General features: G+C 45.7%; 1 protein-coding gene across 1 annotated transcript; it reads right to left on the reverse strand.

Annotated features, from left to right (window-relative positions):
- Window positions 1–238: 238 nt before the first annotated feature.
- Window positions 239–25,054, reverse strand: LOC137097211 (carboxypeptidase A1-like). Its single transcript, XM_067469362.1, has 11 exons — window positions 24,951–25,054; window positions 23,340–23,421; window positions 19,585–19,719; window positions 14,685–14,783; window positions 12,531–12,632; window positions 11,885–11,986; window positions 8,705–8,815; window positions 6,948–7,038; window positions 3,616–3,815; window positions 2,676–2,760; window positions 239–593 (listed from the first exon to the last, which is right to left on the reverse strand). Exons 1-11 carry the CDS (start codon window positions 25,013–25,015, stop codon window positions 406–408), a joined length of 1,260 nt encoding a protein of 419 aa, XP_067325463.1. The 5' UTR covers window positions 25,016–25,054; the 3' UTR covers window positions 239–405.
- Window positions 25,055–26,963: the final 1,909 nt, after the last annotated feature.

A 26,963-nucleotide genomic window follows, 5' to 3' on the forward strand; every position in this document is an offset into this window, starting at 1 on the left:
ACTATGAGTTTTGGTGTTTTACCAAACTACAGACCCTGGGACTTAATGGTAAACCTAAGCTGAACTGATCACAGGGTTTTCTTTGCAAGGTTTGTTCAGAGGTGAGTGTGATTTGTCCGAATATATCTTTTGTGTTTCTATGACCAAGAAGAAATTGGAACCCAGGTCTCCAGAGATCTTGTCCAGCACTCAAACCACCTCATCACATAGAGAAAAAGACACACCAGAAAGACAGCAATCATTGTATATATATTTATTTCCCACTTGCGATTTATGCCACTAAATTAAAACCCCTTATCACAAAAGTATTCTATCACAGGGGATGGCTATCTTTCAGGAGTGCTTTAGTTGTGGATTCCTGCATGACCGAAGGGGGTTGGACTTTGCCAGACCCTGCTCTGGGTTTTAATAAGGGTGGCTATGGACATGTTCCAGGATCTTCTTGAGCGCTACCCAGGTTTCTTCTGCGGTTGGGATGATCTGGTCCGCGGGCAAAATGAAGCCGTATCGCCCTGTGTCTCGGAGCTCAAAAGTGTAGGAATATTTGACCCCGTTGTCGTAGCTCCAGTCGATGGTCGTCCCGTCGGCTTGATCTGCAGAGGGAAGGAAACACAGAAGGAAATACTCTTTGCCAGAGAAGACAGCAACTCCCAGGATTCCGTAGGATTGAGCCATGGCAACCACATTTTCCCTTCCTTCGCTTTTTGCTTCCATCCTTCCGTCTTTCCTTCCCTCTGTCTTTCTCTCCTTTCTTCTTTCTCTACCTCTTTCCTTCCTTCCTTTGCTCTTTGCTTCCACCCTTCCTTCTCTCTTTCCTTCTTCCCTTCCCTCCCTTGTTTTCTCCTTTTTCACCTCCTTCCTTCGCTCCCTCTTTCCATCCTTCCTTTTTTTCTTTCCTTCTCTCCTTCCCTCCTTCTCTACCTCTTTCTTCCTTTCCCCCTTTTTCTTTTCCTTCCTTTTTTTCTCCTTTCTTCCTTCTTTACCTCTTTCCTTCCTTCCTTTGCTTTTTGCTTCCATCCTTCCTTCTCTCTTCTCTTCTGCCCTTCCCTCCCTTGTTTTCTCCTTTTTTCCCTCCTTCCTTCGCTCCCTCTTTCCATCCTTCCTTTTTTTCTTTCCTTCTCTCCTTCCCTCCTTCTCTACCTCTTTCTTCCTTTCCCCCTTTTTCTTTTCCTTCCTTTTTCTCTCCTTTCTTCCTCCTTTACCTCTTTTCTTCCTTCCTTTGCTTTTTGCTTCCATCCTTCCTTCTCTCTTCTCTTCTTCCCTTCCCTCCCTTGTTTTCTCCTTCTTTCCCTCCTTCCTTCGCTCCCTCTTTCCTTCCTTCCCTTTTTTCTTTCCTTCTCTCCTTCCTTCCTTCTCTACCTCTTTCTTTCCTTCCCCCTTTTTCTTTTCCTTTCTCTTTCTCTCCTTTCTTCCTTCTTTACCTCTTTCCTTCTTTCCTTTGCTCTTTGCTTCCATGCTTCCTTATCTCTTTCCTTCTTTCTTTCCCTCCCTCTTTCTCTCTTTCCTTCCTTCCTTCCTTCCTTCCTTCCTTCCTTCCTTCCTTCCCTTCTTTATTTCTTTCTCCCATTCCTTCCCTCTCTCTTTTATTTTTCTGTATTGCCATTTGGCTTTTTTTCTGAGTTTTTAAGTCCTTTCTACTGGTTTTTTTTCGGTTGGTGGTGATTATGAGTGATGGTCACTCGGTGGTCTGTTAGGGGTGTAGTGTCCAAATTTCATGTCAATTCGTCCAGTAGTTTTTGAGTTATGTTAATCCCCCAAATGAACATTACATTTTTATATATATAGATATGGACACCCCCAATTGATTCTCTGCTGTTTTCGAATTGTCCCGGTCTTTCCTGTGTCCTCAGCTTATTCCAATTGCTGCAAACTGAGTTCCAAAGTCATTGACACTCCATTAACTCAGCAAGGGAGAAAGAAGAGAAGTGGATCTTGTCTTTCGCAATCAATTCGGGCAAAAACAAATCACAACAGCCTCTCCCATATTGTGACGGCGCGAGTGGCACCACCTATGTGTAGAACTGTTAGTTGCAAGATTTAAACTGTTGTATCATGTTTAATCCTGCCTTTTTACCCTGCTTATGTATAGTTGGATTGATTGGTTATTTATAGCTATCAATCAGTACTGTTTGGCTCCACCTCTTCCTGCAGGAGGGGAGTGCTTCCTTTCTTTTCATTCTGCCATCAGAGTTTCTACCAGATGGACGTGAGTAAGAGACTTGACTCTAAAAGACACTGATTTAAATTACCTCTCAGCACCAATTCTGAGGTTTTTTACCCTTGAGACTTGTGCTTCATGTTCAGACCAACCTGAACAATGTTGGAAGTCTCAAGCGCCTTCAAACTGGTTCTTTTGGCACCAGAGGAAGATCCTGAGTCTTCAAACACAGGCCATCTGAACTGGGGTTGTGGTTTGCTCCGGCATTCACAGCCATTGAGGAAGGAGGAAACTTGGAAAGGTTTCTCAGCTTCAAACACCTTGGACCCAGGACTAACTGAGACCGTAACATATATTTTCCTTCACCCATCTGAACTTTCCATCTCATTGCTTTAAATAAATAACTTTGTGATCAATAAAACTTATTTTGAGTTATTTGCTAAATGCAGGATTGGAGGGAAATACACGCTGGCTTTGGGTTGATTTCAGCCATGGGTACAAAGCAACGACTACTTACAGATGGTGTCAATCGTACTCCCAAACGTGTATTTCGTGCCATAGACTTCCTCTAAGGCTGTCACAGCCTCTCTGGCAAGGTCATCCTATATGGTCAAAGGGGAAAAGTGCAGGGTTAATGTTTGTAAGCTATATTGTTTTCAATAGCTTTCTGAATGCATAGAATCCTAGAGTTGGAAGAGACCTCATGGGTCATCCCATTCAAACCCTTTCTGCCAAGAAGCAGGACAATCACATTCAAATCACCCCCAACAGATGGCCATCCAGCCTCTGTTTAAAAACTTCCAAAGAAGGATCTTCCACCACACTCTGGGGCAGAGAGTTCCACTGCTGAACAGTCAGGAAGTTCTTCCTAATGTTCAGGTGAAATTTCCTTTCTTGTAGTTTGAAGCCATAGCTCCACGTCCTAGTCTCCAGGGAAGCAGAAAACAAGCTTGCTCCCTCCTCCTCCCTGTGGCTTCCTCTCAGATGTTTATCCATGGCTATCATATCTCCTCTCAGCCTTCTCTTCTTCAGGCTCAACATGCCCAGCTCTTTAAGCCACTCTTCATAGGGCTTGTTCTCCAGACCCTTGATCATTTTAGTTGCCCTCCTCTGGACACACTCCAGCTTGTCAATATCTCTCTTGAATTGTGGTGCCCAGAATTGGACACAATATTCCAGGTGTGGTCTAACCAAAGCAGAATAGAGCATGGGGAGCATGACTTCCCTGGACCTAGACACTATGCTCCTATTGATGCAGGCCAAAATCCCATGGGCTTTTTTTGCCGCCACATCACATTCCTGGCTCATGTTTAACTTGTTGTTCACGAGGACTCCAAGATCTTTTTCACACATACTGCTCTCAAGCCAGGCATTGTCCCCCATTCTGTCTCTTTGCATTTCAACTACAGCAACTCTCCTTTTACGGATCAAACACATTTTTCGGGCTCTCCTCTTACCAGTTCCTTGTGGTCAGCGGCGGGCTCTGTTTTATAGCCATAGGGAAACATCAGCATCTGGGAATAGCTGTGGATGGAGATGACAGATTTCACCTTCCCGTGGCTGAGGATGAAGTCCACAACAGATTTCACTTCGCTCTCTGAATGGGGGAAGGCCCCGTGGTAGGTTTCGGAGCAGGGGTTGCTGCTCGATCCAGGACCTGCGGGAGAACATTTGGTAGACCAAAAGTCAATAAATCTCCAACGTAGAGTATATACTTTGAGGATAGGGTGCAGCACCTTAACATCTGTTATAGAACTCCATTATGCTGATGACAACATTGTCTGTGCGCATTCAGAAGAAGACCTACAAGCCACTCTAAACACCTTCACAGAAGCATATGAGAAGCTCGGCCTGTCATTGAACATCAAGAAAACCAACGTGTTCTTCCAGCAGCCACCAGCCAATCCCTCTCCGATGCCAGAAATACAGCTTAATGGTGTAACATTAGAAAATGTTGACCATTTTCGCTACCTTGGCAGCCACCTTGCCACCAAAGTCAACACTGACACTGAAATACAACACTGCCTGAGCTCTGCAAGTGCAGCATTCTTCCGAAGGGATACCAAGGTGCTTGTTTATAAAGCTATTGTCCTCCCAACCCTGCTCTACGCCTGCAAAACGTGGACTGTCTACAGACGTCAACACTGAGACTGAAATACAACACCACCTGAGCTCTTCAATTGCAGCATTCTTCCGAATGAAGCACAGGGTGTTTGAGGACCGGGACATCTGTAGGGAGACCAAGGTGCTTGTTTATAAAACTGTTGTCCTTCCAACCCAGCTATATGCCTGAGAAACGTGGACTGTCTACAGACATCAACATTGACACTGAAATGCAACACTGCCTGAGCTCTGCAAGTACAGCCTTTTCCAAATGAAGCAGAGAATGTTTGAGGACTGGGAAATCCGTAGGGATACCAAAGTGCTTGTTTATAAAGCTATTGTCCTCCCAACCCTGCTATACACCTGCGAGACGTGGACTGTCTACAGACATCACATGCAACTCCTGGAATGATTCCATCAGCACTGCCTTTGGAAAATCCTGCAAATCTCTTGGGAAGACAAGCGGACAAATGTCAGTGTGCTGGAAAAAGAAGCAGAGACCACCAGCATTGAAGCGATAGTCCTCCCCCATCAACTCCGCTGGACCAGCCATGTTGTCCAGATGCTCGACCACCATCTCCCAAAGCAGTTGCTCTGTTCCAAACTCAAGAATGGAAAACGGAATGTTGGTGGACAGGAAAAGAGATTTAAAGATGGGCCCAAAGCCAACCTTAAAAACTCTGGCATAGACGCCGAGAACTGGGAAGCCCTGGCCCTTGAGTGCTCCAGTTCAAGGTCAGCTGTGACCAGCAGTGCTGCAGAATTTGAAGAGGCACGAATGGAGGGTGAAAGAGAGAAACGTGCCAAGAGGACGGCGTGTCCGGGACCGCCTTCCACCTGGAAACCGATGCCCTCACTGCGGGAGAACATGCAGGTCAAGAGTAGGGCTCCACGGGCACTTATGTATCCACCGCCAGGACACCGACCTTGGTGTACATAAGTGCCTGTGGAGGGATCGCCTTACTTACTTAGGTGATCCCTCATTGTCTTACTCAGACAATGAGGGATCGCCTAAGTAAATAAGTAAGTCAGTACCTTAGACAACTACTTTAAAGTTCGGTCCAAAACCCAGAGTGACATTGGAGCTGTTTAAGTTGTTCAAGCACATGCTCATCATAACAAGCTATACGTAATCTTGGACCTCTGTGTGCATAGATGGCTGTAATCCCACCTTAACTGCAGTGTTCCCTCACTTATCGCGGGGGTTACGTTCCCGGTCCATCCACGATAAGTGAAAATCCGCGAAGTAGGGATGCTGTATTAATTGTAATATTTATACATTTTGGATGTTGTTGGGGCGATGTCGGGGCCTCCAATGGGCTGCATCCCTACCCGGAACGAAGAGATGGACAAAGCACTGGGTTGTTGTAGGTTTTTCCGGGCTGTATGGCCATGTTCTAGAGGCATTCTCTCCTGACGTTTCGCCTGCATCTATGGCAAGCATCCTCAGAGGTAGTGAGGTCTGTTGGAAGTAGGAAAATGGGTTTATATATCTGTGGAATGACCAGGGTGGGAGAAGGAACTCTTGTCTGCTGGAGCTAGGTGTGAATGTTTCAACTGACCACCTTGATTAGCATTTGATGACCTGGCAGTGCCTGGGGCAATTTTTTGTTGAGAGGTGTCCCTGATTGTTTCCTCTCTGCTGTTTTGCTGTTGTAATTTTAGAGTTTTTTTTAATACTGGTAGCCAAATTTTGTTCATTTTCATGGTCTCCTCCTTTCTGTTGAAATTGTCCACGTGCTTCTTGTGGATTTCAGTGGCTTCTCTGTGTAGTCTGACATGGTGGTTGTGAGAGTGGTTCAGCATTTCTGTGTTCCCAAATAATATGCTGTGTCCAGGTTGGTTCATCAGGTGCTCTGCTATGGCTGACTTCTCTAGCTGCAGTAGTCTGTAGAGCCTATCATGTTCCTTGATTCGTGTTTTGGGCAATGCTGCTGCGTTTGGTGGTCCCTATGTAGACTTGTCCACAGCTGCATGGTATACGGTAGACTTCTGCAGAAGTGAGAGGATCCGTCTTGTCCTTTGCTGAACGGAGCATTTGTTGGATTTTCTTGGTGGGTCTGTAGATAGATTGGAGGTTGTGTATCCTCATCGGCTTCCCTCTGCGGTCAGTGCTTCCCTTGATGTATGGCAAGAACACTTTTCATCTGGGTGGCAAGTGGCCATTCAATGCTAATCAAGGTGGTCAGCTGAGACATTCACACCTAGCTCCAGCAGACAAGAGTTCTTTCCACAGATACATAAACTCATTTTCCTAGTTCCAATAGATCTTACTACCTCTGAGGATGTTTGCCATAGATGCAGGCAAAAGGTCAGGAGAGAATGCCTCTAGAACATGGCCATATAGCCCAAAAAAACCCTACAACAACCCAGTGATTCCGGCCATGAAAGCCTTCGACAAGACATTGGACAAAGCACGTCCGCTTGCATCCCGAGCCACTGACAGAATGACCAAAAAAAAGCAACAGGATGCGAGGCGCCGCACACCAGTCTCCATTTCAGAGGCCCGTTGTAATGTAAATATTTTTTTAAAAAATTTTAAATCCACGAAACGGCGAGTCCGCGCAAAGCGAACCGCGAAGTAGCGAGGGAACGCTGTACTGCCTTTTGGTTGTGTTGGATGACAATCCCCCTCATTCCCTGGTCAGCAAGGCCAGCTACATTGTACAAAGGACAATATACTTGCCTCCGAAACCCGCATCCCAGTTGCGGTTGGGATCCGTTCCGACACAGGAAGATCCAGCGTTGGGGGACCTCGTCTTGCGCCACATGCGGTTCTACAGAAACAAAGAGGCAAAGGCTAAGAATAACCATTGTTAATTGGATCGCCAAATGGAATTGTTAAATTGCTTGCTGTAAAACGATTCAGGCAACATCAGAGAAGGGAGTGAGATGAGAACAAGGTGTTTTTGCAACAGCTCAGGAGAGAATGCAACTGGAACTTGGCCATACAGCCCAGAAAACACACGGCAACCCATCAAAGGCATTGTGCCACTGTGCTGGTATGGCTGTACCAGGAGCTCCAGCTTCTTTTCCTTTCTATTGAGTGTTTGCATGTATTGCAAAGTTCCATGCATTTTGCAATAAGGTGGCTTCCCTTGGTTTGCAATCATAGGGCCAACAACCCATCAATTATCATTATGTTCCTTATTTCCGCCCCTTTTTCTGGGTTAAGGAGGGAAAAGGGCGACTCTAGTTCAGTTCACACAGAGAAGCCTTTCGTACAGGACGTGAATCAGTTCCACCTGTAGAAAGCTTCGTCTTTTACAGCTTTGCTGCGGGGGATCCAGTCCCACAGCTCTACAGAGAACTACAGCATAGCCTTTGTTAGGGAATTAAGTTCCACAACTCTTCAGCCAGCCTTTGCTGGGAATTGAAAGCCTTCTTTCCTCTTGGAAATCTACTAAAGGACTCTGTTTGGTAAGGCCCACTCATGGCAGCCATAACGCAATTTGGACCGGGTGTAGGGGCCCACGCCAGCAGAGCCTAAGACAGATTGCCCAAAGAAAGGGTCAAGGATTTCCCTTGTAGGAGGAAGAAACAGTTTATGAAGACAGTTGCCTGTCCCTTGTGGACAAGATTTAAGCAAGCCACCAGTTGATTCAGAGCCTTGAAGTATTTGTTTGATTTATTGAAGATTTATTTATTTATTTACTGCTCTTATATACCGCAATTCTCAGCCCAAGGGCGACTCATTGCGGTGTACAACATGAAAAAACAGGTGCAATTTACAAAACATAGTGCAAACTAATCACAATTCATCATTGTCAGAAAAACATCTTATCAAAACAACAACATTACTACAAAATTTCTACTACATTCCGAATCGTCTCATCGTCAAGCCACAATCTGATCTCATTTCCATTGTTCCATTCCTAATTACCAGTCATTGCACTTCTTGATCAAATGCTTTCTTAAACAACCAGGTCTTTAACTTCCTGCAGAATATCAACAGGGAGGGAGCTAGATTGATGTCCACGGGAAGGGTGTTCCACAGCCGAGGAGCCACCACCGAGAAGGCCCTATCTCTCGTCCCCGCCAGCCGTGCCTGTGACGCAGGCGTGATCGAGAGCAGGGCCTCCCCGGAAGATCTCAAAGTCCTCGTGGGTTCATAGGCCGAGAGGCGGTCAGTTAGGTATCTTCGGCCGGAACCGTTTAGGGCTTTATAGGCCAATGCCAGCACAATAAAATTTAAGCAACAATAAAAACTTTGTTGAACTTTCTAAGTCTTTAAAAGAATTTTGTGTGGGGAAATCCGAAAGACCTCTCAGCCGAGGCACCCCCGGCGTCCCGTTGGGCATTCAGAAACACACGTCCTGTCTACAGACTCTTTCACAGGCCCAGCGTGTGACAGCACAGCCACTACAGAAGCACAAAATGAGCATTAACAACACAGAGATTGTAACTTCTCCGTTTCACACATTGAGAGCTGTGGAAACCTACATTGGTGTGCGTGTAAGCAAACCCATCGGGGTTGGTGACAATCTCCAGCAAGATGTCCATCGAGTTTAGCACGGCCGTCAGGGAGCCGTCTTTGCCGAAGGATTCGACAATCTGCGGGAAAAGGAATGATTGGTATTAATCGGCACATTCACTTCCATTCATCACACATGAATTGATCAAGGACTAGTAGAGTGAAGGAGTCTCCTTCTCTAGAGATTTATAAGCAGAGGCTGGAAGGCCATCTGTCAGGAGGGCTTCGAATGATTATCTTCTTGCCTGGCTGAAGGGGGTTGATCTACTTTAAGCCTCTAAGCATGCTTCTACATTGAAATCTCTAAGCATACTGTTCCTACAGTCTTCTTAAAAGCATACACTTTCTAAAATGGAGTCTGAGTCCTGAACAAGCCCAGATCTGATCACATAGTCTGCAGCCCCTCCCACAACAAATAGTTAAGGAAAACTGCACACCGATACACACATAACAAATAACTAGTGGAGGCTTGAACAATGCTGAATGATAAGACATCAATTAAGTAACATTAAGGACTACGTTGGCTAGGAGTCAGCTGCATTAAATCACCACTGACCGAAAGGTCATAAGTTTGAAGACAGCCCAGGTTGGAGTAAGCTCCCAACCATCTGTCTAGCTTGCTGTCAACCTTTGCAGCCTGAAAGATAGTTGCATATGTCAAACAGGAAATTTAGGTACCGCTTATGCAAGGAGGCTAATTTAACTAATTTACAATGCCATAAAAGTCTCCAGCAGCGGGTGAAAGAAGGAGGAAGTACTCTATCAAGGACTCAGTGTCACAAATGGACCGTGAAGTGACAGCTCCCTCGGTGGCTGGAATTCGAGCATACTCTCATGAAGCTGGAATGTTAAGTAGCCTCTGTGTGTCTGTCTATATATGTTGTGTGTCTATGTCATTGAATGTTTGCAATGTATACTGGTACTTCTCGACCTTACCGCAGCGTTTGACACCGTCGACTATGATCTAATGATTCACTGTCTTGCTATGTCTGGAGTTCGCGATCAGGCCCTCAATTGGTTCAACACATTCTCTGAAAGCGGAGTCAATGTGTGGAGTATATGGATCAAGTCTCTGAAAGATCTCCCCTCCTATGTGGGGTACCCCAAGGTGCAATTATCTCCCCTCTTTTCTTCAACATTGTGACGGCGCGAGTGGCGCCACCTATGTATAGAACTGTTAGTTGCAAGGTTTTAACTGTTGTATCATGTTTAATCCTGCCCCTTTTTACCTTGCTTGTGTATAATTGTATGGATTGGTTGCTTGTAACTGTCAATCATTACTGTTTGGCTCCACCTCTTCCTGCAAGAGGGGAGAACTTCCTTTCTCTTCATTCTGCCTTCAGAGATCATACCACATGGATGTGAGTAAAAGACTTCATTCTTAAAGACCCTGATTTAAGTTACCTCTTAGCACCAGTTCTGAGGTTTTTTACCCTGGGGACTCATGCTTTATGTCCAGATCGTCCTGGATAACATTGAGGAGACCCAGGCGCCTTCAAGCCGGTTCTTTTGGCACCAGAGGAAGATCCTGAGTCTTCAAAACATAGGCCATTTGAACTGGGGTTGTGGTTTGCTCCGGCATTCACAGCCATTGAGGAAAGAGGAAACTTGGTGAGGCTTCTCAGCTTCAAACCCCTTGGACCCAGGACTAATAGAGACTGTAAAGTATGTTTTCCTTCACCCCTCTGAAGTTTTCCAGCTCATTGCTTTAAACAAATGACTTTGTGATAAATAAAACTCATTTTGAGCTAGTTACAGCGTTTTGGGTTTTTTGGGAGTTCCAGTTTCCTAAAGGAGCGCAAGAAGCAATCCCTTGGGGGGAAAGTGCCACGTCCATCCCTCCTTCATTAAGACTAATAGCCCCCAAGCACGACGGCACAAACATCTACGTTAGACCCCTTGCTAGTTTGGTTCGGAGTTTCGGCCTAGACTGCTATCAATATGCGGACGACACCTTTTGCGCTTGGAGCCTGGAGCAATGTCAATACCAGACAACTTCACCTTATGCCTGGAGGCTCTGTCGAACTGACTACTTGCTAGCAGACTGAAGGTGAACCCGGCGAAGACTGAGATTCTCTGGCATGGCCGCTCAATAGGTCTGACCCATTTGCTACCCACCTTCGATGGTGCCGCCCTATCTCCTTCGCCTACCGTTAAGAGCTTGGGTGTTGTTTTGGATTCGCAGCTGACAATGGAAGCTCAGGTCGCTGCTGCCAGCAAACAAGCCTTTTTCCATCTATGACAAGCGAGGCAATTGGCATCCTACCTATCTGATGAGCCTCTGGCAACAGTCATCCATGCCACGGTCACGTCTAGGCTGGACTATTGCAACGCCCTGTACGTTGGCTTTCCGATGTCTACGACCCGAAAGCTCCATATTGTTCAGAACGCGGCAGCCAGGCTACTCACAAGAACGCCCATGAAATGCCATATAACACCAGTGTTGCGGCATTTGCATTGGTTTCCAACTGAGTACCGTGGTCTATATAAGATGCTAGTTCTGACCTTTAAAATTCTTTACGGCCAGGGTCCATCGTACCTTAGGGACCGCCTCTCCTTCTCCCATCATCAGAGGTCGCAACGACCATCCCAACGCGACTTACTCTATATACCGGGTCCTAGAGAAGTGCACTTGGAAAGGACCAGGCGCAGGTGGGCTTTCTCTATTTCTGCCCCTGCCTTGTGGAAGTACATCTTAGTTTAACTTTATAGTTTCTAGGTGTGACGGCACAATTGGATTGTCACCACTTTAACTGCAATGGCTTGGTGTGGTGGCGTTGAGTAGTTTGGTGATGGAACCAACACTCCTTGATGAAGCCAAAGACCTTGCAAAACTACAACTCCGGCACAATTGGATTGTCACCACTTTAACTGCAATGGCTCGGTGTGATGGCATTGAGTAGTTTGGTGATGGAACCAACACTCCTTGATAAAGCCAAAGACCTTGCAAAACTACAACTCCCACAATTCCATAGCATTGAGCCTGAGCAGTTAAAGTGGTGTCAGACTGCATTCATTCGCCTGTGCAGATGCACTCAAGCTCTGCTTGAATGAGAAGTTTGAACCAGGCTACCTCAGTGCTGCAGGGTTGGAGATCAAGCATTAAAAAGCAGTTAATTTTTCAGGAAGACTATATTTGGCATGATCACCTTGTTGGCGGTCCATAGGCCCGTGGCTTGGGTGATCCATTCCCGTGAATGAATGCCGGTGTCGATCCAAATGGCGGGACGGTTCTCCCCTCCGGTGCTGAACTGCAAAAAAAGCCAGAAATATCCCTCTAGTCATTAAACTGCATTACACAAATTAATTGAAAATCCAATCGTGTTAGGAAAGGTGGAAAAGACAGAGGAAGAAAGTAGGATGGAAGAAGAAGGGAAAAAGGAAGGAAAAGGAAAGGAAAGAAGGAAGGAAGGTAAAGAAGAAGGAGGGAAGGAAAAAGGAAAAAAGGAAGGAATGATGGAAGGTAGGAAAAAAGGGGAAAGGAAAGGAAAGGAAAGGAAAGGAAAGGAAAGGAAGGAAGGAAGGAAGGAAGGAAGGAAGGAAGGAAGGAAGGTAAAGAAGAAGGAGGGAAGGAAAAAAGGAAAGAAGGATGGAAGGTAGGAAAAAAAGGAAAAGGAAGGAAAGAGAGTGAAAGTGTATGAAGGAAACACAGCAAGGAACAGCCACAAAGAAAATGCATGCCTGGGCAACAACAACAACAACAACAACAACAACAACAACAGGCCAGTGGTAGCCAATATTGTCCGTTTCAGCGGGGCAATTAATCCATCGGCATTCAGTCCTGTAATGTCTCACCTTCAGAACATAAATGGGCCGCCCTTCGTAGCTCTGTCCAATCTGGATTTTGCTGACCAGATCCGGATTTTCAGCCACGAAATAATCCATCCAGCTGTAGATCTGGAAGCAGAGGCATTGCATTGTGAGTTGACATTGCAGCAGAAGGGACCTCAAAGGTCATCTAGTCCAAAATTCTTGTCAGTTAGTAAACTCTTGCTTGAGTCAACTATATAGTCCCCAATTTGTTCCCTACGCAACCAGTTCACCTTCCAAGTAGTTATGATAGCGTGGGGGCAGAACGACAGGCATGGGCAAACTTTGGCCCTCCTTCAGGTGTTTTGGACCAACTTGAAGTTCAAAACAACTGGAGGGAGGGCCAAAGTTTGCCCATGCCTGATAGACAATCATAGCCAATTAGCAAATACTGAACAAGAAGATAAGGAATCCTACTCAAGTTCTTGTTTCTTCCTAAACTTGTATGTTGACTTGAAGGATTGAGAGATGTTCAGGGAACGAAAGGACTGCTTGTATAGATGTAATCTTGGTGAACTTCTCGTCTTACTCTTCTCCTCTGCCTTTCTCCCCCTCCTCTTCCTCTCTTCTTTCCTTCTCACTTGTTCTTCCTCTCTCCTTTTCTTCCTCCTCTCTTCTCCTTTTCCTCTTCTTCTTTTCCTTCCTCTCCTCCTCTTTGGTTATTTGTTTAAGATATTTATCTCTATTGTTCTATCTTTTGGTGGGCAGTTTCATATAAAAGTTAACCTCCAAAATGTGTAACCTGTGTAGTCTACGTAGTGTGTAATTTTTGCACATTGTGAGCATAGCTGATCACGCCAGGGCCGCATAGGAATTGGTGGTGCCCCAAATAAATAGGTCCCATTGCCAAATTAAGCAAAATACAAGATGCCTATTCAATATAATGGAAATATTTTATAAATATCCTAGCAGGAAATTAGCGCTACCTTTTCTAGACATAGAAAAAGCATTTGATATCTTAAATTGGGAATTTATGATAGAAGTTTTACATACACATGATATGGGAGAACAATTTATAAAAGCAATAAGATCTATTTACAAAGACGAACATGCACAGTTGATAATCAACTGAGAGTAGAGGGGACGTGGTTTTAAAAGGGGAATTTTCAGAGATGTTCCCAATGCCTATATGTTGTGATTTACTGCCATATTGGCCTACTTCTGCAATAGGCCTATGTTTACAAAAAATGCGAATTGTTTGAGAAATCAGTGCTCCAGAGAAGAAGTTACTATTCAAGGATAACAATACATCTGGACAAAACCAGCTAGCTGGTGGCTAGTTAGAACCCCCAAGTTTCCCTGTTGCTCTGAAGTCATGTTTGCAACAGACTAACAGATAAGATTGATTCATTAAGACAGTCATGGTCAGAAAACAATAGACTATAGTTGTGTCATTGTTAGGATCCCATGTGTGCTATAATGTCAATCAAAATCATAAACAACTAATGAACAACTGTATAGATAGGTTAGACTAATGAAATGATTTATCTTTGGGAACCAATTAAAATGTATATTCCATTTACTACCAAAGTGATAAAAAACCCACAGTGACAAACCCTTTGATTTCATTCCTGTATGCTTGCTTTCGTTATTGCTATGGCCTTACAATAAATTGTTTTTTGCAGTTGAAAAGATTCAACTTTTGTGGTGCCCTTCCTTACCCTCCCTATTGGAAAGGGGGCTCTTGCTTTTTTGGGGAACATTTTGGTTTCTTTGCCCCTACAAGAGAAAGCACAAAGAATCGGAATAAAATGCAGTACCAGACAAGGCTGCTCACTATCTCCATCTCTGCTTATTATGTGCATAGAGATTCTCATAAAACAAATAAATGGGAACAATGAGATAAAGGGTATTCGGGTGGCAGGAAAAGAATATAAGATCCGTGTCTTTGCTGATGATATAGTGTTGACCATAGAAAACCCCAATGATTCGATGAAAGAGTTAAATAATATCGTGACAATTTTTTGCAGAATTAGCTGGAGTAAAGATAAATAGGTCCCATTGGAGATTATAAGGGGTGCCAAATCGGTTGCTGTGCACTTTGGCATCCACTTTGTCAATAAATTGCCCATAGTTTACCGACTTTTTGTGCCTGGCCTCTTTATTTCATAGTGCGTGTGAGTGTGAGTGACAACATACCTCCTCTATGGTGTGATAGGAAGAGAAACTGAATGTCCCCGTGCTTCTTTCAGACTTCTTGGAAAGCAACATGGTCTCTTTTTCCTCATCCAGCAGATCCTGTAATTGCAGCAATTAAAAAATCGCAATATGCTTGATATGGATGTAGTAAGATTCAATCTCCGAAATGAACTCAAAAAGGGTGCATCTACATTATACAGTTTGAAAGCACTTGCTGCTTTGTGGAATCCTTGGAGTTGTAGTTTAGCAAGGCGCCAGCACTCTTAGGCAGAGACAATTCAAGATGTAAAACTATAGATCCCAGGATTCCCTAGCAATGAGCCATGGCAAGGAGGCACACCGTGTCAGCTTTCACATGGAGACAAACCAGACTTCTAACTGGTGTGAATTACAGGGAGCGGTCAACCCCCTGTTTAAGGAGCTCCACTGGCTGCCGTTTATTTTCCGGTCCCAATTCAAGGTGCAGGTTCTTACCTACAAAGTCCTGAACGGTTTGGGACCCGCCTACCTGCGTGACCGCATTTACTTTTACGAACCTACACGATACCTTTGATCTTCTGGAGAGGCCCTTTTCTCGCTCCCACCCCCTTCGCAAGTGCAACTTGTGGGGATGAGGGAGAGGGCCTTCTCTGTGGTGGCCCCTCGCCTCTGGAACTTGCTCCCCAGAGAGATTAGGCAAGCCACCACCCTGGCAGTCTTCAGAAAGAGCCTGAAAACTTGGTTGTTCCAGTGTGCCTTCAATGACTGAATGAACAATAATCCCTGACCTGACCAAATCCTGCATAGCATAATACCATCAGAAGTTACCTGTTAGTCCCATTCAGGGGCGGCTCATCCATTACGCAAAGTAAGCGGTCGCAGAACACTTTTTTTTTGCCAGGGGCGCAGAGGCGCCTCTGTACATGCCCCTCGACCGCCACTTGAGGAGCGCCCCCTCAGCTCACAACAGCCCTAGCAGTCCAGGGGGAGCCTCGGCTTTCTTGCCTTGCTGCCGGGCGATCCTCTTCCCAAAGGGGCCGGGCCCTTGAGCCTTGCCTCGCCCCTCTCGTTCCTGCTCCACCTGGCCACCAGGTGCGTGAGCAGAGCTGGCGCTCAATCGTTCTCCGCGTTCGATCGCTTCCCCATGACTGGCTCCCTTTCCCGATCCCCTGATGCTCCACCCGCCTCCTCTCCTCTCCCCAATCCGCGGGTGGGCCAAGGGGCGGTGCTGCCGCACCTGGCCCGCTTCAGGTCCGGAGGCGTGTCTGAAGACCCCAGCGTGCGCACCAAAAGTCACCTCTTCTCCTCACTTTCTCTTCAGCCATTGGGACCAAGAGAGAGAGAGAGAGAGAGAGAGAGAGAGAGAGAGGGAGCCCCTCCGGCTGGAGGTATCTCCCACCTCCGCTCCCTCCTTTGTTTTTGCGCCTACCTTCAGGAAAGGTGGGCATCTCCACCTCTCTCTCTCTCTCTCTCTCTTGGTCCCAATGGCTGAGGAGAAAGTCAGGCACGCCTCCAGACCCTAAGCGGGCCAGGCAAGGGAGCAAGTGCGGCCAGTGTAGTTACTGGGATGTATAGTTCACCTACAATCAAAGAGCATTCTGAACTCCACCAATGATGGAATTGAACCAAATATGGCACACAGAACTCCCACGACAAGCAGAAAATATATATCAATGATTGGTTGGGGGTGGGGCGCCAAAATACTGTTTGCTTACTGTTGATAATTACCTAGGGCCGCCTCTGGTCCCATTAAACCCTATTTCGTCCCTCGGATCCTCTGTCCAGATACATTACATTGCTCTCTCACGCAGTGTTTTTTAATTTTTAATCTCTGCAACCGGCCCTGCCCACTGTGATCAACTTTCTGTGTTCAAATATTGTGATTGTATATTGTCTGATGTGTTCATTTATACTGTTTCTTGTATTTTATTTTATTTTATTTCCTTATATTTTATTGTTGTACTCTTATGTGTATATTTGCATTGTTGTATTGCTAGGCTTGACATCAGGGGTGACCCCCCACCCCCACCCCAGACTTTGTAAGAGATTGTTCAAAATCAGGGAATTCATAGTTTTGCCAAGGACACCATGCTGGAATGAACCCATAATCCTCTATCTCTCCCCCATGTGGGAATCTAAGGGTTTTTTTCCATGGCCCCACATGGCAACGCCTCTGTAACCCAAACGTTATGAACTTTTTCCAACTTCTATAAACTTTTGGGAACTTTTATAAAATTTTGAGGACTTTTAAGACCTTTAGGAACTTCCATGGACTCTTTGTCAAATCCCTATGAACTGTGAACTCTTATGAACCATATTGTCGAAGGCTTTCATGGACGGAATCACTGGGTAGGTTTATTCGGGCTATATGGCCATGTTCTAGAGGCATTCTCTCCTGACGTTTTGCCTGCATCTGTGGCAAGCTTCCTCAGAGTTCCTAGTTCCAACAGACCTCACTACCTCTGAGGATGCGTGCCATAGATGCAGGCGAAACATCAGGAGAGAATGCCTCTAGAACATGGCCATATAGCCCGAAAAAACCTACAACAGCCCTCTTATGAACTCTTTTTATCAACTTTTCCAAACTTATATGAACTTCAATGGACTTTGGGGGGCTGATGGGAATTTTTCTTAGACCCTGCATGATTCCCCCTCTCTTCCTATGAATTCCTTGTATGTTCCCTTGTCCCATTCCCCATCCCCTATGTGCATGTATGTTTATATGAAATATGAAGGAAAAGCCACTGTTTTCATAAAACCAGCAACTCTCATGACTCTGGAAGCCCCTCTAATGCTTCCTGAGCCAGATAATCCCTAAACAAAAGGTTTCACCAAGCCCACTTGCATGGACAATAAGATAAATGACTCTTATCAAAACCCAGTCCTTGGAGGACTATGTCAGACCACCTAGAAAGATAATGTGATGGCACAAGTGGCGCCACCTATGTGTAGAACTGTTAGTTACAAGATTTAAACTGTTGTATCATGCTTAATCCTGCCTTTTTACCCTGCCTATGTATAGTTGGATTGATTGGTTATTTATAGCTGTCAATCAATGTTGCACCAGTTGAATTGCTTTCTCAGCTCAATTGTTTGGCTCCACCTCTTCCTGTAGTAGAGGAGTGCTTTCCTTTTTCATTCCACCATCAGATTTTCTACCAGATGGACGTGAGTAAGAGACTTGGCTCTAAAAGCCCCTGATTAAGTTACCTCTCAGCACCAATTCTGAGGTTCTTACCCTTGAGACTTATGCTTCATGTTCAGATCAACCTGAACGACGTTGGGAAGTTTCAAGCACCTTCAAACCAGTTCTTTTGGCACCAGAGGAAGACTTTGTGTCTTCAAACATAGGCCATTTGGACTGGGGTTGTGGATTGCTCCAGCATTCACAACCATTGAGAAAGAGGGACCTGGAAAAGCTTCTCAGCTGCAAAACTCCTTGAACCCAAGACAACCAAAGACTGTAATGTATGTTTTCCTTCACCCCTTTGAAACTTCCAGCTTATTGCCTTAAAGAGATAACTCTTTGTGAACAATAAAACCTATTTTGAGTTATCTATAGTGTTTGGGTCTTTGAGAGTTCCAGTTTTCCCTAAAGGAGGGCAAGAAGCAATCCCTTGGGAAAGATGTCATGTCCATGCCTCTTTCACTAAGAGCGATAGCCCCCAGGCGCAACGGCACAGACAAGGTCCATGGACATACAAATCACTCAACAACAAAAGGTGTCTTCCTGTCTGCAAGGAATTAGGACTTCACCACAGCTTCTTCCATTATGTCAGCCCTCCTGGCCGAAACCAGTTCCAAAGTTCATCAACGCACCCCATATCTCCGGATGATAAAACAAAGGACCTGTTCATTTGGGCCAGATTACAGATGATGATTCTAAGGACCAAAACAATAACCCCGGCTTGGCTTGAGGGCTTCAGCAATCGCTGAGCCATTTTCCAAACATTAGTCATTTAAACCAGTCAACTAGACATCTCTTCATCATCTCCCTGTTGCCCGCCTCCCTTCCACCCCTTTGGCTGAGAGGCCAAAGCAGGGCTCAGGCCACCATTGGCTATCCTGCTGGCTGGCTGACATCACAGCCAATCATAACAACGCCAGCTCGGGGGGGCGGGCGGGCATGGGAACTTTTGAATCTGAAGACTACATAGGTTGTATCTCTTTGCCCAATGGACATGTTGATTTGTTAGCAGATTACTGCAATCGTCATCCTTTCCAGCTGGAATGAAATAAACATCTCGTGGGTTGTTGTAGATCAGTGATTCTCAACCTGGGGTCTCCAGATGTTTTTGGCCTTCAACTCCCAGAAATCCTAACAGCTGGTAAAGTGGATGGGATTTCTGGAAGTTGTAGGACAAAACCATCTGGGGACCCAGGTTGAGAACCAATGTTGTAGTTTTTTCAGGCTATATGGCCATGTTCTAGAGGCATTATCTCCTGATGTCACTACCTCTGAGGATGCTTGCCATAGATGCAGGCAAAATGTCAGGAGAGAATGCCTCTAGAACATGGCCATATAGCCCGAAAAAACCTACAACAACCCAGTGATTCCGGCCATGAAAGCCTTCGACAATATATTGAACATCTCAGTGGCCTTCTCTTCAACTTGGTGAGATTTATTCTGTATTATTGGCTTCTCTTTCTCACCAGGTAACCCACAATGCCTTGGGCCTATCCACAACCATTCTAAATTGCTCGACAACAGCCTTATATAAGCCTCCCCGAGGCCCCTTGAGGAGATGGTGGCGGGGTATAAATAAAGTATTATTATTATTATTATTATTATTATTATTACCTACATAGAATGAATGCAGTTTGATAGCATTTGAACTGACATGGCTCACTGCTGTGGAGTCTTGGAACTTGCATTGCCTATAGCTAAATACAAAGCTCGGTGGCCGTGTTTGTGGCTTACCTGTAGATCTTGGATCATGATGGAATAAAGAATGCCATTTGACTCCAAGAAGACCTTGACTGCTTGGACACTCCGGAAGGGGACCCTCATATCCACTGCAAGGCCGGGCTTAGATGGACCTCTCCAGAAATCAATCTTATTTGCACAAGAAAGAAAAGAAAATACATCTAGCATGACCAGCAATCTCATGGTGGAAGACACAGGAGACACCATTAGAGTAAATAACAATAAAGATGAGTATAGAGAGCCTACCAGCTCTAGTAGGTGAGTGTTTACAGAGTGAGAAATGATTGTGACGATACCATTGGGTTTGAACTCAAGTTACCCAAATTGTGGTCCTCTCAATTGACAGCTGCTTGCATCGGTGTTGGTGAGCATTGACCTTGAGTTTGGGAGTTGTAGTTCACATACAATCAAAGAGCATTCTGAACTCCACCCACCATGGAAATGAACCAATCTTGGGACACAGAATTCCCATGATCTACAGAAAACACTAGAAGGGTTTAGTGAGCGTTGACCTTGACTTTGGGAGTTGTAGTTCACCTACATCCAGAGAGCACTGTGGACTCAAACAATGATGAATCTGGACCACACTTGGCATGAATACTCCATACGCCCAAATGTGAACACAGATGGGGTTTGGGGAAAATAGACCTTGACATTTGGGAGTTGTAGTAACTGGGATTTATAGTTAACCTACAATCAAAGAGCATTCTGAACCCCACCAATGATAGAATTGGGCCAAACCTCCCACACAGAACCCCCATGACCAACAGAAAATATTGGGGGGGGGGGGTTGGTGGTCTTTGGTGACCCTTCCGACACCCCCACATGACCCCCCCAGGGGTCCCAGCCCCCAGGATGAGAAATGGTGCCTTAAGGCCATCCAGTCTGACCCCCTTCTCCAGGGCAAGAAAACATAATCAATGCCCTCCTGACAAAGAGCCATCCAGCCATAGATATAGATAGACAGATAGATAGATAGATAGATAGATAGATAGATAGATAGATAGATAGATATATGATTCACACACACACACATACGTATATGACAGATATGATATCGTAGATTTGAAAGGGACCCCTAAAGAAGGACAATTGCATATTCCAGAGTAGGCAAACCAGACACTCTCCACATCAACACTGACAAAGAAACAGCAAGGAATACTGTTTACTCACAAGCAGAAAGGAATTACATAGATTAGAGACCAACACTTTCTCATTACTTGATTTTCCAGATCACCAGACTGGGCCACAGCAACGTGTGGCAGGGGATCGCTAGTGTGTGTGTGTGTGTGTGTGTGTCCCGCTTTATCTCTCTATATCACTGTTTCTCAACCTAGGGGTCGGGACCCCTGGGGGGGTCGCGAGAGGGTATCCGAGGGGTCGCCAAAGACCATCAGAAAACAGTATTTTCTCTTGGTCATCTGGGTTACGTGTGGAAAGTTAGGTCCAATTCTATTGTTGGTGGGGTTCAGAATGGTCTTTGATTGTAGGTGAACTATAAATCCCAGCAACTACAACTCCAAATGCCAAGGTCTATTTTCCCCAAACTCCACTAGTGTTCACATATTGCGTATTTGTGCCAAATTTGGTCCTGATCCATCATTGTTTGAGTCCACATATGTAGGTGAACTACAACTCCCAAACTCAAGATCCATGTCCACCAAACCCTGCTAGTGTTTTATGTTGGTCGTGGGAGTCCTGTGTGCCAAGATTGGTTCAGTTCCATCATTGGTGGAGATCAGAATGCTCTTTGATTGAAGATGAACTATAAATCACAGCAAGTACAACTCTCAAATGATAAAACCAGTCCCTCCCCCAACCCCACTAGTATCCAGATTTGGGCATATTGGGAATTTGTGCCAAATTTGGTCCAGTGAATGAAAATACATCCTGCATATTGGATATTTACATTACGATTCGTAATAGTAGCAAATTTACTGTTATGAAGCAACAACGAAAATAATATTATGGTTGGGGGTCACCACAACATGAGGAACTGTATTAAGGGGTCGCGGGATTAGGAAAGTTGAGAAACACTGCTCTATATGGAGACTCAAAGTGGCTCACAATAAAAAAAACATTACAACTTAAAATATACAAATATACAATAATAAAACAGAATATCATTATATATTCTTATATACTAGCTGTCCCCTGCCAGGCGTTGCTGTGGCCCAGTCTGGTGATATGGAAAATAAAGTAATGAGAAAGTGTTGGTTTCTCAGATATGTAATGTCTTTCTGCTTGTGGGTAAACAGTATTTCTTGCTGTTTCTTTGTCAGTCTTGATGTGGAGAGTGTCTGGTTTGCCCACCCTGGAACATGCAAGATATAATTGTCCTTCTTTAGGGGCCCCTTTCAAATCTATGATCAGGGGCGGCTTGTGCATTACGCGAAGTAAGAGGTCGCAGAACACTTTTTTTTGCCAGGGGTGCAGAGGCGAATCTGTAAATGCCCCTCGACCGCCACTTGAGGAGCGCCCCCTCAGCTCACAACAGCCCTAGCAGTCTGGGGGGGAGCCTTGGTTTTCTTGCCTTGCTGCCGGGTGATCCTCTTCCTAAAGGGGCCGGGCCCTTGAGTCTCACCTAGCCCCTCTCGTTCCTGCTCCACCTGGCCACCGGGTGCGCAAGCAGAGCCGGCGCTCAATCGTTCTCCGCGTTCGATCCCTTCCCCATGACCGGCTCCCTTTCCCGATCCCCCAGCACTCCACCCGCCTCCTCTCCTCTCCCCAATCCGCAGGTGGGCCAAGGGGCGGAGCCACCGCGCCTGGCCCACTTCAGTTCCAGAGGCGTGTCTGAAGACCCCAGAGTGCGCACCAAAAGTCGCCTCTTCTCCTGACTTTCTCTTCAGCCATTGCGACCAAGAGAGAGAGAGAGAGAGCCCCTCTGGCTGGAGGTATCTCCCACCTCCGCTCCCTCCTTTGTTTTTGCGCCTACCTTCAGGAAAGGTGGGCATCTCCACCTCTCTCTCTCTCTCTCTCTCTCGGTCCCAATGGTTGAGGAGAAAGTCAGGAGAAGAGGTGATTTTTGGTGCACACGCCGGGGTCTTCAGGCACGCCTCCAGACCCAAAGCAGGCCAGGCAATGCGGCAAGTGTAGTTACTGGAATGTATAGTTCACCTACAATCAAAGAGCATTCTGAACTCCACCAATGATGGAATTGAACCAAATATGGCACACAGAACTCCCACGACAAACAGAAAAAATATATATCAATGATTGGTTGGGGGGGGGGGGGCGCCAAAATAATGTTTGCTTACTGTTGAAAATTACCTTGGGCCACCTCTGTCTATGATACTATATCTGTGTGTGTGTGTGTGAATCATATCTATCTATCTATATCTATGGCTGGATGGCTCTCTGTCAGGAGGGCTTTGATTACATTTTCTTGCCCTGGTGAAGGGAGTTGGACTGGATGGGCTTAAGTATTTTCTGTTGGTTATGGGGGTTTTGGGTGGGAAGTTTGCCCCAACTGGAGATAAAGCTTCCACGGAGACACCTTTTCCCCATAATACCTCTTCCAGGAATGAATTTCCCTTCCTTTGGGAAGATTTCTCTTCCTCTGTCTCACTCCCGTTCTTAACTATGAGTCATTTGTAAGTCAGATGTTTGTAACTCTGGGATGGCCTGTATAAGACATTAGTCAGTGATGCCCATAGGTCCAATGTATGGTACGAAGTTTTGGGCAGCTTCAGTATACTTAGATTTGTGATGGCCCACAAAAAGGTGTTCTAAGCGTTGCCCTTCCTTACCTGCAAGTCTTCCAGTTCCCCCAGTTCGTTTAGCATAACCAGTTGCTCTTCATTCCTGGCCGTGATACGGAGAACCTGATCCCTGGAAAATGGGGAAAAGAATTTTTAAAATGGAAAGGTACCCCAAGGATCGGTGGGTTGTTGTAGGTTTTTTCGGGCTATATGGCCATGTTCTAGAGGCATTCTCTCCTGACGTTTCGCCTGCATCTATGACAAGCATCCTTAGAGGTAGTGAGGTCTGTTGGAGCTAGGAACATTGGGTTTATATATCTGTGGAAAGACATCTAATCACCTCTCAGCAAAAGATTGCTCCAGGCACTGCCAGGCCATTCAATGCTAATCAAGGTGGTCAGTTGAGACATTCACCCCTAGCTCCAGCAGACAAGAGTCCTTTGTCACACCCTGGTCTTTCCACAGACCAGGAAAGACATCTAAGCACCTCTCAACAAAAAGATTGCTCCAGGCACTGCCAGGCCATTCAATGCTAATCAAGGTGGTCAGTTGAGACATTCACCCCTAGCTCCAGCAGACAAGAGTCCTTTGTCGCACCCTGGTCTTTCATAGACCAGGAAAGACATCTAAGCACCTCTCAACAAAAGATTGCTCCAGGCACTTCCAGGCTATCAAATGCTAATCAAGGTGGTCAGTTGAAACATTAACACCTAGCTCCAGCAGACAAGAGTCCTTTGTCCCACCCTGGTCTTTCCACAGACCAGGAAAGACATCTAATCACCTCTCAACAAAAGATTCCCCCCAGGCACTGCCAAGCCATTCAATGCTAATCAAGGTAGTCAGTTGAGACATTCACACCTAGCTCCAGCAGACAAGACTCCTTTGTCCCACCCTGGTCTTTCCACAGATATATAATCCCATTTTCCTAGTTCCAACAGACCTCTCTACCTCTGAGGATGCTTGCCATAGATGCAGGTGAAACGTCAGGAGAGAATGCCTCTAGAACATGGCCATATAGCCCAAAAAAACCTACAACAACACAGTGATTCCGGCCATGAAAGCCTTCGACAATACCCCAAGGATCATCTGGAATATTGTGTCCAATTCTGGGCACCACAATTCAAGAGAGATATTGACAAGCTGGAATGCGTCCAGAGAAGGGCGACTCAAATGATCAAGGGTCTGAAGAACAAGCCCTATGAGGAGCAGCTTAAGGAGCTGGGCATGTTTAACCTGAAGAAGAGAAGGATGAGAGGAGACATGATGAGGGGCATGTATAAATATGTGAGAGGAAGCCACAGGGAGGAGGAGGGAGCAAGCTTGTTTACTGCTTCCCTGGAGACTAGGACGCAATGGAACAATGGCTTCAAACTACAAGAGAGGAGATTCCATCTGAACATGACTGTGAGAGCCGTTCAGCAGTGGAACTCTCTGCCCCGGAGTGTGGTGGAGGCTCCTTCTTTGGAAGCTTTGAAACAGAGGCTGGATGGCCATCTGTCGGGGGGTGATTTGAATGCAATATTCCTTCTTCTTGGCAGAATGGGGTTGGACTGGATGATGGCCCATGAGGTCTCTTCCAACTCTAGGAGTCTATGATCCCTGTAGTAATACGCAACTATAGTAATCCTGAGACGTTGATCATTCCTCATTTCTACTCACCCAACAAAGTCTTGGTGGCCAAAAGCGGCGGCGACAAGAAGACCCAAAACCAGAAACATCTCCATGGTCGGTCAGAAAAGATTAACAGACCTTCATGTGTTTGCTTTGAGATATATACTCGTGTGTGTGTGTGTGTGTATAACATACACACATACATAGATTAATGTGCAAGTTCTCTCTTAGCCTTTCTCAAGGACGTTCCCAACTCGGGACATTATTCATGTCCAAATCACTGGATCAGAGATAAGCGGGTTAATTGAAAAATCAATAGTATGGCAATCTTCAGCTGGAATAAAACATTGCTGTTGTGAGGTGTATGTTGTGCAATAGTTAGAGAAATTAGTAAAAGTAAAGGTCTTCCTCTGACATTAAGTCCAGTAGTGTCCGACTCTGAGTTGTGGTGCTCATCTCCATTCCTAAGCCGAAGAGCCGGCGTTGTCCGTAGACACCTCCAAGGTCATGTGGTTGGCATGAATGTATGGAGTGCCATTACCTTCCCGTAGAAGCGGTACTTATTGATCTACTTACATTTGGGTCGTAGTAGGTTTTTTTCGGCTATATGGCCATGTTCTAGAGGCATTCTCTCCTGACGTTTCGCCTGCATCTATGGCAAGCATCCTCAGAGGTAGTGAGGTCTATTGGAACTAGGAAAAAAGATTTATATATCTGTGGAATGACCAGGGTGGGACAAAGGACTCTTGTCTGATGGTGCTAGGTGTGAATGTTTCAACTGACCACCTTCATTAGCATATAATGGCCTGACAGTGCCTGGAGCAATCTTTTGTTGAGAGGTCATTCCACAGATATACTGTATAATCATAGAATCATAGAATCAAAGAGTTGGAAGAGACCTCATGGGCCATCCAGTCCAACCCCCTGCCAAGAAGCAGGAATATTGCATTCAAATCACCCCTGACAGATGCCCATCCAGCCTCTGCTTAAAAGCTTCCAAAGAAGGAGCCTCCACCACACTCCGGGGCAGAGAGTTCCACTGCTGAACGGCTCTCACAGTCAGGAAGTTCTTCCTAATGTTCAGATGGAATCTCCTCTCTTGTAGTTTGAAGCCATTGTTCCGCGTCCTAGTCTCCAAGGAAGCAGAGAACAAGCTTGCTCCCTCCTCCCTGTGGCTTCCTCTCACATATTTATACATGGCTGTCATATCTCCAATTTTCCTAGTTCCAACAGACCTCACTACCAATGAGGATGCTTGCCATAGATGCAGGCGAAACGTCAGGTGAGAATGCCTCTAGAACATGGCCATATAGCCCAAAAAAACCTACAACAACCCAAACAGAATATATCTGTGGAATGACCTCTCAACAAAAGATTGCTCCAGGCACTGTCAGGCCATTATATATTAATCAAGGTGGTCAGTTGAAACATTAACACCTAGCTCCAGCAGACAAGAGTCCTTTGTCCCAACCTGGTCATTCCACAGATATATAACCCCCCTTTTCCTAGTTTCAACAGACCTCACTACCTCTGAGGATGCTTGCCATAGATGTAGGCGAAACATCAGGAGAGAATGCCTCTAGAACAGTGGTTCTCAGCCTTGGGCCCCCAGATGTGTTTGGCCTACAACTCCCAGAAATCCCAGCCAGTTTACCAGCTGTTAGGATTTCTGGGAGTTGAAGGCCAAAAACATCTGGGTTGAGGTTGAGAACCACTGTTCTAGAGGCATTCTCTCCTGACGTTTTGCCTGCATCTTTGGCAAGCATCCTCAGAGGTAGTGAGGATGCTTGCCATAGATGCAGGCGAAACGTCAGGAGAGAATGCCTCTAGAAGATGGCCATATAGCCCGAAAAAAACCTACAACAACACAGTGATTCCGGCCATGAAAGCCTTCTACTTACACTTGCATGTTTTCGAAGTGCTAGGTTGGCAGAAGCTGGGGCTAACAGCAGGAGCTCACCCTGCTCCCCGGCAACCTTTCAGTCGGCTGTTAGGAATTGTGGGAGGGCCCACAATCAAGCCTAAAAACAACATTAATTTATACATAAAGGCTATGTGATA

Source organism: Anolis sagrei, chromosome 5 (genome assembly GCF_037176765.1).
Source record: "Anolis sagrei isolate rAnoSag1 chromosome 5, rAnoSag1.mat, whole genome shotgun sequence".
In the NCBI taxonomy this organism is placed as follows: domain Eukaryota; kingdom Metazoa; phylum Chordata; class Lepidosauria; order Squamata; family Dactyloidae; genus Anolis; species Anolis sagrei.

Coding starts and splice junctions, on each gene's coding strand:
- LOC137097211 (XM_067469362.1), bottom strand. CDS start 25,015: ATGGAGATGTTTCTGGTTTTGGGTCTTCTTGTCGCCGCCGCTTTTGGC. Junction 23,422..24,950: donor GGCCACCAAGACTTTGTTGG/GTGAGTAGAAAT, acceptor CCCATTTTCCAG/GGATCAGGTTCTCCGTATCA. Junction 8,816..11,884: donor GCCTATGGACCGCCAACAAG/GTGATCATGCCA, acceptor CTTTTCCCGCAG/ATTGTCGAATCCTTCGGCAA.